General features: G+C 37.2%; 1 protein-coding gene across 5 annotated transcripts in view; it reads right to left on the minus strand.

The window, feature by feature from the left end:
* The window catches only part of TGFBRAP1 (transforming growth factor beta receptor associated protein 1), a 37,891-nt gene that overhangs the window by 20,563 nt on the left and 2,368 nt on the right, over positions 1 to 14,960 (minus strand). For all 5 annotated transcript variants that reach the window (XM_066176660.1, XM_066176658.1, XM_066176659.1 and 2 more), the window contains 3 exons: positions 13,804 to 14,505; positions 6,791 to 6,985; positions 5,578 to 5,732 (listed from right to left, as the gene is read on the minus strand). In XM_066176660.1, coding sequence (XP_066032757.1) covers positions 5,578 to 5,732; positions 6,791 to 6,985; positions 13,804 to 14,488 — 1,035 coding nt within the window. In that variant the 5' untranslated portion in view covers positions 14,489 to 14,505. The remainder of the gene's footprint in view (positions 1 to 5,577; positions 5,733 to 6,790; positions 6,986 to 13,803; positions 14,506 to 14,960) is intronic.

Genomic DNA, 14,960 nt, shown 5'->3' on the forward strand with positions numbered 1-14,960 from the left:
AAAAAACACCAAACAAATGATCTTCAGCCACACCTGAGAAGTCACAAGCAAAATAAACCTTGATCCTCTACGTTTTAAATGATGTACCTGAATATACTAAATTTGCCACCCAGACTCAGTTTCTTGCACAAACGTGTGTGAACACAACACTGCTCACGAGTACTTACTAAAAGCAAAGTCAACAAACAGCAAGTTTAAGTTTTCTTATTCAAATAACGACTTATCTGACACCACACTGACTTGCCTCAAGTTTTTCCTTGAGTTATTTGCAAACATAAAAACAATGGTTATCTTTGAAGTTCCCCACGATTCAGTAAGCACAGATAATAATAAAGATGATCCCACTTGACCACACAGCCACTTCCTTCCTGTCTCATCTCTCTGGTGCAAAATTGCTGGCAATTCTCATAGTCTCACCTCTAGCGGATGGCTATATTTTTGACTTTCTGCCAGTTTTGCTACTTTGATTTTTTTTTTAAAATAAAAAGTTCTTCCAAAACAGCTCTACCTATCAAATATGCAGTACATTACACAATGTACCATAAAAATATGGTTAAAAACCAAGTAAACCATAATATGAAAAGCTATTTGTTATCAAGCTTTACTGTTAAGGTCACACATAGAGAGAAAATGTTTAAATGAAGCTCAGTAGAAAGAGAACACAAAAACTACTTTCAATGATAGGTAGTTATTAAATCTGAATGGTCAACCAACTACCAATTACAAGATTAACTGAAATCCTTGTGCTTAGAATATTTCCAACAACAAAAGAGAGGTACTAAAAGCAAGGAACCTAAAATGTGCTCTGTGGAACATTCCCATTCATGACAACACTGGTATTTTGGCAAACACATCCAGCTACCTTCTCATGTCCTCAGTTTTTCCCTTCAGTTTGCTCATGAATACACAGCTTTCTAAAGTTTCACACTGTACAGGAAGGCTGTTGCTAACATCAGACTTAAAAAACATTTTCAATAAAAATACCCAGAGAAACTACAATACAATGTAGTGTTCCAGGAAGGAATTGCTGAAGTTGAGGCACCAGGGCTCAAGTACAGTGGACGGATACTCTGACTGATGATTTTTCACCTTGATTAAAGGTGACGGATTTACCAACAGAAAAGTTTGGCTTCAGTCCACTTGTCTGTGCATGTTTTAGTAATGGTTTTTCTAGTGGAAATACTTAATCTCTGTTGCTAGCAAGTCTCTAAAATGCTTTGCAAGGTTGTGGGCCTTTTCTTGCCTCCCCAGTGTATAAGAGAAAAGGGGAAACAGAAATGTTATCAGGCAGTTTTTCAGATAAATATAACAATATAAAATTAAACAAACAATATTTCATGACATCTTTATATTAACTAATGCTTTACATTCAAGTGTAATGATCAAAAATAGAGTTAACTAAAGCTAAAAGAGAATTTAATTAGAGTTATGAAGTAAAACTTCTTTAGGGGATTGACTCACAAAATAGCCAAAATATTTTGGATTTCTGACAGCGTTATTACATCAATACACAGTAATCTGTGAATTGATGAATACCCACCTGGTCACTTTCCTAAGAACACTGCTGAAGGATTTACTTCTGCAAATGTTTGCATCTCATGGCAGCAGAGAAATATTAAAATCCAGCCTGACTTTCCAGGGAAAGACTTCTCACCCTGCTGACTAGTATCAAAAGTAGATAGGCTGGGCTTTTTCCCAACCCCCCCCCCCCCCCAAAGTCTGTTTTCAATTTCAATTGCAATAGAACGATCACTAAAATTTACATATTCAGTCAATTATGATACTGTAATAAAGTTTGAATTAATCTCACTGAAAGCACTGCTTTAATTGCAGAGCTTAGTCTGTAAAGCATCTTTTAACAAAAAGCGGAAAAGAGCTCATTGATAGTGTAACTATAGGCTGAAGGAACCAGTTTTAAATCTGAACTGATAAAGTGGTATTCACTTTCCTTTAAATGTTGACATATCTTCAATTCTCCCTTACAGACATGCAACAAAAAATTGTAGAATATCTACAGGCAGACTCTTTCTGAACTTATATAAAATGCAATGATGAGGTAGGCAGTACCCAGGTAGATTTTTAGCTGACAATATAAACACTAGATATTAAGATGTCCTAGAGTAAAGATTATGGAAGAAACTTGAGCAGATAATGGAAAATCCAATATTCCCTTTCTCAGAGACTTTTAAGGATGGGCTAAGACCTAGTGTCAAACACACACAGTTAAATTCTATTCATGACAGAAAAAACCCTTAAATTCTTCCAGATCTGTTTGTCAGATCTGGAACAGGCTTCTTTGAAAAAGGTACTAAGTTACACCCAGTCAAAATTCAACACATTGTTTAGTCCTTTATAATTTCTGAAGAACCACCACAGGATTAGCAAATCCTGCACTGTTGACAGAATTCACATTAAAAAAACAGTAGCTACAAAAATATGACGTAAGTTTTGAAAAAATTCACATCTGAAAAAGCAATATGAAAAAGAAAGATGACTGCCGAAGCTGTGATTGCTGTAGTGAAGTCTTAATTCTCTCAACTGCTAAAAAAATCCTTTTTAAAATGGTCAGAATTACCAACTACACTGTCCAAAGGAATTTTTCTAGAAAGACACTTTGTCTTTTGGTCAGATTTGGGTGGAGTTATTATGTTTTTTGAAACTAAAAAGAATTAGGAAGAAAAAAAAAAAAAAAAAGAGATACCTATGCAAGATGTGTGTCAATCTAACCAAGGTCTTCACTACCATCAACCATGATTTCTGCAAACATCAGCTGTCCTGAAAAATTAATAAGTAGTATTCAGTCATTTCATGGTAGCATGGTAGAAAGGCCTTTGTATTCTTTTATCAAAAATTATATCCAGCCAAGCCATCTCCTTGGAACACTTTTGCTTAGCGTTTTTTTACCTAGCAGGAAGTCCTGATGCTCAAAAACAAAGAAATTTTCATCTGCTATGGCAGACCTAAATTTGCAGTCTGCAGGGACCACAAGTTAAATAACAGGCTAGAGCTTCTAAGGCATGACCTGATGCTTTTCAATAACTAAATATTGACTGGACAAATAATTCTGAGAGCACAGTACTTCATTGTTGCTATTCCACCATCACTCTGCATTACCAGCATATATATATATATATACATATATTTATGCTGTTATGCAGAGGGAGAGCATGCACCCATGTATGCATGCAATGACAAAGTATTGAACTGTAGGGAAAAAACCCCCATGTCCTCAAGATCTGCCCTGAGTTCAAGTGACACCTAGGATGGATTCAGCCATTGCGAACTGCAGAACTAAAGCATCGTGTGACAAAGGGAACACTATATTACATGAACCAGACAGTAATAATCACTATTATGTATGGATAGATTATAGTGGCTGGACACAATGCCTTAATGCCAACCCTATGCACTCCATCATACTTCTTGTACGAAATGCCACAATAAGGCCTTTGAAGTGTCAGCTGCTCAGGATTCAGCAATGCTTGCAAAACAGATACCAGAAGAAACCTATTAGAAAATACCATTTTTTTAATAGATATGTATTATCTGAGGATAGCTCTCAGAAAGGAGTTAGAAATGAGTGACTGTGTGATCAGTTAAAGTATGTCAAAGAAATGTTGCAAAAACATATGTAAGGCATGCAATTTGGTTGAGGTTCATCAGACTTATATAACACAAGACTACAGGAAAGGAAGTCTGATGCGCCTGTAACAAACCTGTAATGACACCAGGCATCAGTCACCCTAGAAAGCAAACTCAACATATTACATTTCCAGCTCCAGACAAGCTCTGAAAAACTGGAGTAATGTCTTAACAACTAAGTCAAGCTAAGTCATTTTAATAGGAGTCAGTGGGAAACTCCATCAACTCAAGAATTGACAATTGGTTAATATCAGTTTGCAAATACACCTCGGAAATAGAACCAGCTATTTGGCTTGCAAGTACTATGTTTTCTGGTTTTCAGTTGTAGCATTGAGTTAAAGTAATGGAATACACTTAAAAGCACACTAAGTTAGAAAAAAGTTGCAATATTCTAAGAAACTAATTTCAGGAAGATCAAACCTGAGCACTTAAGATATTTGTGAAAAGAAAGTAACATATTTTAAATGCTAAAAAAATCTAAATGCAAGAAAACTGAGGAGGAATGATATTCTACATCATGTATTTTAGATAATGAATTGTTGCTCATGCTATGGCAAAACACAGAAAGTCATCTCCCGCACTAAACCTATATAAACTGCAAAGAAATAATTGGAAAATTATCATACATAGAAAACATTGATTAGTTCATGCATCCTGCCCTCACAGTGAGAGTTTTGTTTGCTTCTTTAAATAGATTGGAAGGGAAAAGTAGGAAGTGAAGATGCAAAGCAAAACATGCTGGAAACTGAACTCTGTATTTGCCTAAATACTTTTCAGCTTCAAGTACTTTCAGGTAGTTGGATCTTCATAAAGGATGGGAAAGCTTTTCTCAACAAACTTTTTAGTTCCCAGAGTCTCCCAGCTGCTCATTTAAGAGAGGAGTTAAGGATCAAAATGAAAGCTGACACAAGTTTCATTTAATAATTACTTTTCAAGGGCCTTGACAAAAAAATGAAAAGGAATTAGAAGCTTCTTGGGGAAAAAAATAAAAAAAGGATCCTGACAGTCAGAATCATTTTGAACCTTTGTAAACCTGTAACTTCCAGAGTCATGTTCCAAACTTTACACATTTCTAAACAAACCAAAAGTAACACAACTGTTTTAATGGCAACAAAATGCTCCAAAGTATATTTAAAAAAAAGGAAAACTACAGACTTTCTTCAGGTTACAGATCAAATTTTGCTTTTAAAATAGAAAAGAAACTAAGTCAAATGTTCATTCACCTACTCCATGAGTAGAGATGTCATGCTGATTTTACAAGTCTCTAAAGAGGAGCAATATGTAGTATATGTATGGCAATATAAATCAGAGGTAGAAGGGAATGAGTACAAATCTTTAATCAACACTGTAATCAAAGAGTTTGTACTTCACTTCACCACACAAAAACCTTTAAATCTGAGTTACACAGCAGTAAGAGCACACAAGCACTACTTGTAAGAGCTTGGAAATAAGATGCATTTGCTTAAGATTTCCCATCACTTAACTTTAAAGTTAAGTGCTACCATGGAGTTTAGGATACAGCAAGAATCTTCGATAAAAAACTAAAATTTCAAAATCCTAATTTGAAATAAAGTATACATTTTTAAACAGCAATAGCAAATAATAACTGAATCTAGCACCACAGAAGCATCCATTGGATTTTCTGCCACTAGGTTTCTAGTTTGGCTTTGTTTTCAATTCTCTCAAGTTATACACTTGAAAAAATTCAACAAAACCCCAGAAGAACAACAGTTTTCAACGCTGCCAAGGTCACAGCTTCTGCAAGTACAAAACAATTTAGAAGAATACCTACTTCCTCAGTCTGAAATCATAAAAGGTATTACAACTTCTCTACAATGTAAATTCCTCCCCCACCTTCTCCAATCACTTGACGAATGGAATATATGACCCCACTGTGAGGTTTAGGTTTTCATGAAAATTAAAGGAAGGACAGACCTGAAATTTCTCTTTTGGAATATTCCTTCGAGCTCCTTTTGCTAGAACAAGGGCTTCTTCCACTCTGTGGCTAGCTAGAAGATCCTGAATCTGTCTTTCCAAAGGTAGTGGCACCAAAATATATACACCCTTGTTAGTAGCAACAATCACCTTTCCTGGACAGAACAAACATATATTCAATTTACAGCCTCTAGAGAAAACAGCAATTTCAGAAATAACTTTAAAATACACAATTTAAGATACAAGAACAGACACAGTGTTAAAGACCCAGAAGTGACCTTTGCTGGTACCACATTTACTTGACAGTACATTTTACCTATGAATTCCAGCTCAGAAATACAGATATAATGGTAAATTTATTTAGTTACAGCAGATTTTGTTCCAATTTGTAAGAGAAATTGGCTAGAATCACTCGTGATGAACTAAGCTGGTAAGGCCACTGAAATTATTGTCCAGATTCCAGAGAGTAGGAACTTTTAACTAACAGGTATTTCTTCAAGCTTATATTTGAAAATTTTAAGCCATACATCAAATCTAGCAAGTTACATACAGTTCACAGTGCTAGAGTTTGTAGATTTACTGGGGGAAAAAAAAAGTAGCATAGTATATTCCACTCTTAAGAGTTCTCAATTGAAGAATAGATCAATAGAAATTTTTCCTTTTTTTTTTTTTTTTTTTTTTTGTTTTTTTTTTGTTTTTTTTGTTTGTTTGTGGTTTTTTTGGTTGTTTGTTTTTTTTTTTTTTTTTTTTTTTTTTTTTTTGTTTAACAATTCTATGTGAAAGCTCCAATTTTAAACCTCTTACACAGATATTTTTAAAACTGTTTTTCTTTCATATTCCTTTCGAACATGTAAGAATTTTGTCAGGACAGGCTATGGACAAATACCTGTAGGTCACAATTACTGAGTTGTAGCATTGGATTAACATTGCTCCTTTGAAAGAAGTAATCAAGTTACAAGAAAAAGTTCTAACTCCATAGACTCCTACCCAACAATTAACTTGACAATTACAGCACATTTAATGAGCATACATTTTGTTAGAAGTGTGGAATTTTGAATTACTGAAATCTGCAAGGAATCTAACCAGGAAAGCAATTGCAATAAAAGTTTCAGCAGTCAACATACTTGTTAGACACTTTGTTTAAAAAACAAACCCAAGTGACTGCCGTGGTTGTTCCAGAATTACTGATGCAACAAAGTGTCCTTTTTAATACCTTCGAAGTCCTGTAGAATGTGACCTTCTTTAAAAGGCAGGGTTTGCTTTTGCTGCTGGTCCAGCATGCTGTGCACCGTAATGAACTCATCATCGAGAGCCACCACGTAAGGAAAGCACAAAGCTGCCCCGATCACATTCTCTGACCAGTGCACCGGGGCACGCTGTGAAATCCCATCTACAGTAGCAAACATGCCTACAAAAGGGGAAAAACAAAGCCTGAGGTTCATGCTAGTTGAAGACTGTTGCCTTCCCAACACAAAGCATGGGTACAGCAATGGAAAGTCTCAGAGCAGGTGCAGCATCAGGCAGCATGGTGACAACAAAGCACACCTCCCAGGACCAATGACAGATATGTTGGTTAATTCAGTTCAATTTTTTTTTCCATTCTCCTTCAGCACAGGAACAGACAATGCCAAAAACTAAGAAGAGATGAATACTGAAACAAACTCACAAGTATTCAAGTTTAGTAAGTTTAAGACCTGTCTTAAAGAAATTATGCCATATAGTTTGAATTAATTTCAGAAAAGTAACACATTGAGACCCAGCTTTCAAACAATCTTGCCTTAGTAGGAGCTGCAGACCTGTACCACCTGACCTATCTGGCAATGCAGATGTGTTTGTTCTTGCAGTGTCCAATGTCTAAAGAGCATTTTAGTGGCCACAATTGTTTACTTATACTTTTTCACTTTTGCTACAGCCAACATTTTCAGAGAACAAGGGCCCAGCTCCTTGGGGTGAACCACTCCCTGTGAAGCATCTGTGTTTTCAATCATTTAAAAAAATGCAGAGGCTGTGTACAAATTCTGTACAGCATAGAATAAAGACTTTCTGTTATCCCAGTGGTAACTCCCATGCTGTCTTCAGAATAACCATATTAAAGCGTCAGTTAATTTGCAGGGTGGTTTTTGGTCATTACCTTTCCTCATGTCTATTCTGTCTTCCACTTTTCTCTTAGCTTAATAGACTTTTGAATTGCTTTAGGACCACATGTCACTGGTTCTGTTCATGCTACTTGATATTTCCCAGTTCTGAGACATTACTTGAAGAGAAATTTCAGTCACAATTTTCAGGCCTAGTTCCATAAAGATTTATCAGTCTAAACTTCTGTTCTAAATATTAATTCAGACCCCTTAAACCAAGTATTTTCACGCCATTAAAAAGACATGCCTGTGAAAATTGATCTTTGGCAGCAGTGAGCCACTTGACAGCTGGCAGAACAAATCTGAGCTCTAAAGAACAGAAGAGATTAAAAGATTATGTTATTCAATTTACAAAAATCTCTTCCAAACAGAGGATAATGAGGCAAGGCGAGCTGAGTACAAGGACCTTCTTGGAATGAAAAAAAAAAAAAAAAAAAAAAAAAAAAAAGGGAAAACAGAGAAAACAAAACAGAAGGTTGTAGACCACAGTATAGAGACCAAGCTTTTGGATCCCTTACAGCAGCCTTCAAATGATCAGCCCTTTCCCCCTGACTAAGGGTTCTTTTTCATTACAGTGATCAGCTTTTCAACCAGAGCACCTTACAGAAAATACTTTCTGGGTCATAATAAAAAATTCCTAATTTACTCTATAGATCTTGATACTCTTATGACTCAGAAGTAAAATTTAATGTCAGGCAAAACATACTGTCCAGTTTTAAAGGCTTTCAGTAGTTATTCCATGATATAATCCCACTTCAAAATGTGGGAGAAAACCTGTTCTAAATACATACCAACCAGTAGTAAACTTGCAGCTTATTATATTTGAAAGACTAATTCTTACGCTTTCCTATTTCTGGGATGTTCTAACACAAATAATTATAAATCCCATACTTTTTAAAATGAAAAAGCTCTTTTTTAAGTAATTAAAAAATCCTTAATGGAAATGAAAAGTTATGCATTCAAGTCAATGTCTCTCTACACCCCACTGCCTTCAATAGCTAGGGCTTCTGTGGCAGAATGATGAATTTTCTGTCTTCATCCAGCTCTCACCTAAAGATAACAATAAATATAACTACAACCAGAAACCACAGCCTTTGTATAGTACAGGAATGCATCTTATGAAACTTGAGATGAGGCTGGCAATCAATTCCATATTAAAACTTGCATAGGCTACAAGGATTCCAGGAGTTACCTGAAACAAAGCTACACTGTTTTCAGCACAAGAGATAAAGAGATATTTTGTATCATCTGTAAACTTGTTGAAGGTGTGCCCTTCCCTACCAGCCACGCTGTTAAATTGATGTTAGTATTGACCTCGCATTGGCCCCTGGGGTACAAGAGTAGTGACTGGCCCCCACCTGCACTCTGTACTGCTAACTACAAATCTTTCAGCCAAGCTTTCAATCCACCTCAACTGCTTCTCCAGCTCATTCTTCATCAGTTTGTCTACAAAGGATGTCATGGCAGAGAGCGTCAAAGCCTTGCTGAACGTCACAGGACCACAGCATTCCCCAAGCTGGTGTCTAATCACAGAAGATAGTCTGGTCAGGCAATTTGATGGATTACTTCAAATCACATTCTTGCCCTTTGTATATTTGGAAACAGCTTCCAAGATTTTCTCAGATCACCTCCCTGAGGATCAGGGCATGGCTGGCTGTACTTCCCTGGTTCCTTTCTCTCGATCACCTAAAGCACAAGTGAAAACATTTGTTTTCTTCCAGTCCTGAGGAACATCCTCTGACCATCATGACCTTTCGAAGACAATAATTTGGCCTCACAATGACATTGACCATCACCCTCAAGCATTCATGAGAACATCCCAGCAGGTCCCATGGATTTGTCTGTCCAGTTTATTTAAATGTTCCACAACCTAATCCTTCTCTGCTGAGGACAGGTTTTCCTGCTGTTCCTAAGGGCTGATGATTCCTGAAAGAGAGTCATACCAGTAGACTGACATAAAGAAGGCATTAAGCACATCAGTCTTTTCCATGCCTTTTGGCATCAGGTCCTCCACCCCGTTTAAGAGTGGACTTCCATAAGCCTTCCTGTGCTGCTGATATGCTGGTAAAAAGTCTTTTTGCTGCCCTTCATGGTGTTCAACAGAGTCAATGCCAGATGGACGCTATCCTGGTTTTGGATAGAATTAATTTTCTTCTTAGCAGCTGGTGTTTTGGATTCAGTATGAGAACGATGTTGGTAACACACTGATGTTCAACAGAGCACACCCCCTTCATCAGCTCCTCAGTCACCATCAATGCACTTCAGAAAACTCCTGGCCTGCTTGTCTCCTGTTGTGCTGCCCTTTAAGCAGGTACTACAGTGGTTCAAGTGTACCCTAAAAAGCAGCAAATGTAGACTTCTTCCTGTTCCCTAAAGGTCTTACCTACATCTTCTTCCTGAAGTGGTCTGTTCCACACACTCACCACAATGAGTTTTGTCACCTATGTTAGTTTGTTCTCTAACCCAAATCCATAAACTCTCATCTTCCTTCTCATTTGTTCCAAGGCACCCCACCACATTTTCCTACTGCTCCCATGTCAAGGGTAACTCCCATCTCAGCTGTTAAAACACAGCTGTGCTGATTTCCCAGAAGTGAGAGAGCTTCCACTACCACGATGTTTTGTAAAGACTTTTTTCTCTCCATATGCCTGAAGCAGAATTTCTTGAGCTCTGTTTGCTGCTTATGAAGTCCATTATCACACCATCTTGCACTAATTTGTTTGCCAACACAGCCTATCACTACCACCACACTTAATCTAAACCCAACTTACCACATTGCGCAGTCAAGTTGGCAAAAGTGTTTTTGACTCACTTGACCTGGTGGATCCCACCACTTCCTTAAATAGGAATCCATAGTCCTAAAAGACAAAATCCATCACCCACAAGCTGTATCATCACAGTTAGTGATCTGCACAATCCAAGTAGTCTTCCTCAAGATGTTCTTCCTCACCAAGCAGGACTGATGAGAAAACCTCTGTGTCCAATAAGATGGAGTCTCCCACTACTATTATTTGCTAATTCCTCCTGGTGATACAGCACTGTACAGGCTTGGATGATTTGTTGGACAGCACTTCCTGCTTTTCATCCGCTACTGGAAGCACTGAGCATATCCTATAGATGTAGATCAGCAAGCAGATAAGGATAAGTCTTCCAATTATGAGAAGGCACAAGTTTCCAGTGTTGGCCATCACAGAACAGCAGATCCTCAGCCTGTCCTTCCCCTCTGTACAGCTGGAGGTTGAAGGCTTGTGCCTGGGTCCTGGAGAAGATTCAATTTCCTTTTTGCCATCTCTGGTGCCTTGTACTCTGCTGACCTCCTACTGCATCTCATTTACTTGGCAACAGAAATCCTCAACCAAGCACACATCTCTCATGGGCAAGGACAACATTTTTACTTGGTCCAGTCTCAGCAAGAGGCAGGAGGCACTTTGTTCAGCTCAAGGCGTGAGGAGCTGCACCCTCCATTGGGACCTTAGCCTGAGCCAACACCTCAGACCTTCTGGGGCACCTGGTGCTGGGAAGCATATCCTGTGCCAGTATCAAGAAGTGTCTGCTGTAATTTTAAATATTTAAGGCCTCTGTAAAGCAGGCAATCTGATTAAAAACATGCAACCAGAGCTTCACAAACTCAAAAACTGAATTTTGGTGAGCAGTTTCATACATATCAGAAAGAATTGATTTTCAATTGTAAATTAACTAATCACTGAATGAAGAAGCACCAAAAATGAAGCTTCTCCTTCTTTTGAAAGAAGGATCTAAATACTACCTGCAAGTAAAGACAACCAACTACCAAATGGCTGAGGATCTGCTATCAATTATTCTAACAATCAGTGTAAAATTCAGTGTCCACATAAAGAAAAAGGTTACATACACAATAAACTCAGAAATGTTTTACTTTTTCATTTTGAGCACTTCCTTTTTTGCCAATCTAAATTCCAGTCTTAACTCGAAAGAAAATTAATATAAATAAATGTCACTTCAAATACTCTAAAGCCAAATGCATTAATGCAGAATATCTCCACCTCTGTAAAAGAGGCTGAACTTAGCATACATGCTAAGTGCCAAACCAGCATGCCCTGATCAATGAGACATTTGAAAGCAAATCAAAATTAGAACTGCAGATTTACATCAAGCCTTTTCAAGTCCACAGCAGAGGCCTACCTGAGATACCAAGATACACAATGCTTATCTACTCTAAAGGTGCCCAACCATCTTCATAACTTCAGAGACAAATGTTAAAGACACTTGGAATTCAACCAAGGAGGAACAGCAAGATGGATTACACTTAGTCAAAACATCAGTGGGGAGAGAATAGAGAACAGGAGCTTAAAAAAGGTGAATTAAGCAAGGAAAAACTATACAGTTGATAGCAAATACTCCAAAAGGTCTCTGAGGCAGTACAAGAAAGACTTTACCTGTATCATAAGGAAAAGAGTGGTTTATAGCATGTTTGCAGCAGTAGAAGTGCACTTGCTTAAGATCTCCCAAACTTGACATTCTAACCTCAGGACATTCTACTTACACAAAGATGTTGGACTTCATAAGTAACCTTCTTTTCATATATCTCTCTTAAAGTATACCTGATAAAAGCAAAAGTCAGACTAAATAAAATCCTGATTCCTAACTAAATACAATGATACTTTTGGAATTATATTCTTAAAAAAGAGAAATCACTTGAACAGAATCTGGTTTAACATAGCTAAATTTTTTTTAAAAAATTAAAGTAAGAATGGAATCTTCTCAGCAAATCAGCTGATGCACAAATTTTAACTTCCCTAGCACTACTAAAACAGTTAATGGCCAAAACCACAAGTCCATAGTTAAAACAACTAAGAGCTTTAATAGGAACTGGGCGGCCAAAATGACTTACAAAAGCCCTATATCTGAAAAAAACCCACTCCAAGTTCATCTTGGAACATCTTTAACTCACATAAATTCAAATTCTAGTGAGAGTATACTTCTTGAGAGAAAAGTTGGTGAGTTGATATACATCTTGCATTTTGGTCACAAAGCAAAGCTTCAATATAAGCAACTGATTTTCTTTGGAATTTATATTGCACTCTTGGTTTTCTCTGGAATTTATATTAAAAAGCCAAACCTGAATCAAGAACCTAAATAGCTGTAAATTTTGTGCAATGCTATTCCTAATGTTTCAGGGAAAATACATACACTGTGTCTCCTGAAAGGAGAGTCATATGGCAAACAGCATGAAAGCATTCTGCCTGTGGTTTGTCAGCTCTGGGATATTGCAGCTTTTCCAAAAAAAGCTCAAGATTACCGACCTCACAGCATCTTGTCGATTTAGATAGATTACAGTAGCCCTTACAGTCATCTCTTAGACAAGAGCACGATTTCACATGATCTAACATTGTTTTGCAATACTTAAACTCTCATTTTCTGTAACACAGAGCTGAAAAGTACTACTAAACATGTTAAGCAAATGCGAGCATAAAACTGGGTAGTATCTGATAATCCCTACAGTTAGGACAGCATTTATTATTATAGGAGCTAGGATGTAACTTACTTCCACTAAAATTTCTTACAAGCAGTGTAGTACAACATATCTCCCTGTGAATCTGTTAGAATCTATAAAATGGACTTCATATGAGCTCCTCTGAACAGCAACTGAGAAAAAAATTAATTCATCTACACTAATTGAACAATTTTGTAGCAATGTGGGGCTCCACAAACCCAGTCCCTCTAGTCACTACAGACTGTCTGTCAATCTCTGAAATTTCACTACGTACCTGACAACTTTTTGGCTAAGGGCTGCAAGATACAATGAAATGAAGCTTTGATTTAAACAAAAGACATGATTAGAATAAAAATAATCATAAAATCTTGTGCATTTAAAAAAAAAAAAAAAAAACTTAGTGTGCTTTTTATAATTATAATAGTATTATAAAGTTATAATAGTGCTAAGCATCAAAAAATTACCATCCCTCTTTATATCTCAGCATTCCAATATAGACCTGTGAAGGAAAACATCATTATCAGGCACAACACTTAATTAGTGAAGCTTTGCTTCAGAAATTCAGAGGAATAAAGAGTAGTTAAAAAAATCGCAAGAAATTAAAATCCTTAGTCTCACCTAGGCCTCCAGGGCCAGCCAACAGAAACTCTTGTCTGCCTATTCTTTTCACAATTGGCCGTTTCTCATCACTGCAATAAGGAAATAGGTCCTGGGAGACACCAGTATTATAATTCAAAATTATATACTGTGTAGTAAGGGCAAGGCATAAGTAGTAACCATCTACAGCCACAGCACAGGGTTGTTCTGGAGTAAACACTTCCTTCACTATCTGGACTCTGTCTTCAAACACCATGAACATTTGAATGGTCCGACGTTTGACCGAGATAATGCAAACTTCAACGCAGAAAGGATCCCCACTCACAGGGTTTTCATTCAGTGTGAATGTCACAGCTCCTTTGATCCTAGCACCAGTGGGGACAGGTTCCAAGTTGATCATGTTCACTAGTGTTATCGTGTTGTCACAAAGCACAAGCAGTCTAGTGAGGGCAGAAGCTGCTTTCAACTCACTCACAGGCTTCTTCAAACCCAGGTATTTGTGTAGTTGCTTGGTGGCAGCAAAACTTATTTTTCCAGCTGTTGATACCTTTTCATCCAACAGAAAGTGATAGATAAAGCAGTCATTGGTTCCAATATAGAGGTTCTTCCCACAACACTCAATGCACTCGATGTTGATGTAATTTTTGTCTCCCATTAACATCTCCCGCTCAACAGCAGAAACGAGCTTGAAGGCTTTAACGCTCATTGTGTCTTCTGGGTGATCTAATTAAAGAGAAAAAAACACTGCTATTTACCTCTGCACATAGAACTAAATATCAGAGATAGAAATTTAAACTGATGAATGAAATGATAACTGATATAAAAACTTAACTACTACATTTTTAGTAGTCTATACTCTATACCCAACTACACAAGCCAGAGCAAGCACATTAATAACCACAGAAATTAATCAAATTGTACGCTTCCACTTCCAATCTATTCTGAGACAGATTCACAATAGCACCCAGCTATTTTGAAGTGATGCTTTCTCCACAAGTAACCAGCATGTTACTGGCTCTCTCAGACACTGGCACTAAAAGAGGTGATTGCCAGTAGTTGCTTATAAACCTGTCATGCACAGCTTTTTATCACCTGTAGAGGAAAACAGACAAGCTTCAGGTCTTAGATTTCCTGAGAGGTCACAAGGCATCTAGTGCTCCTAGTTAACATGGCATGTT

Source organism: Chamaea fasciata, unplaced genomic scaffold, assembly GCF_029207755.1.
Source record: "Chamaea fasciata isolate MVZ Bird 193981 ecotype frontalis unplaced genomic scaffold, bChaFas1.0.hap1 SCAF_2, whole genome shotgun sequence".
Classification (NCBI taxonomy): Eukaryota; Metazoa; Chordata; class Aves; order Passeriformes; family Sylviidae; genus Chamaea; species Chamaea fasciata.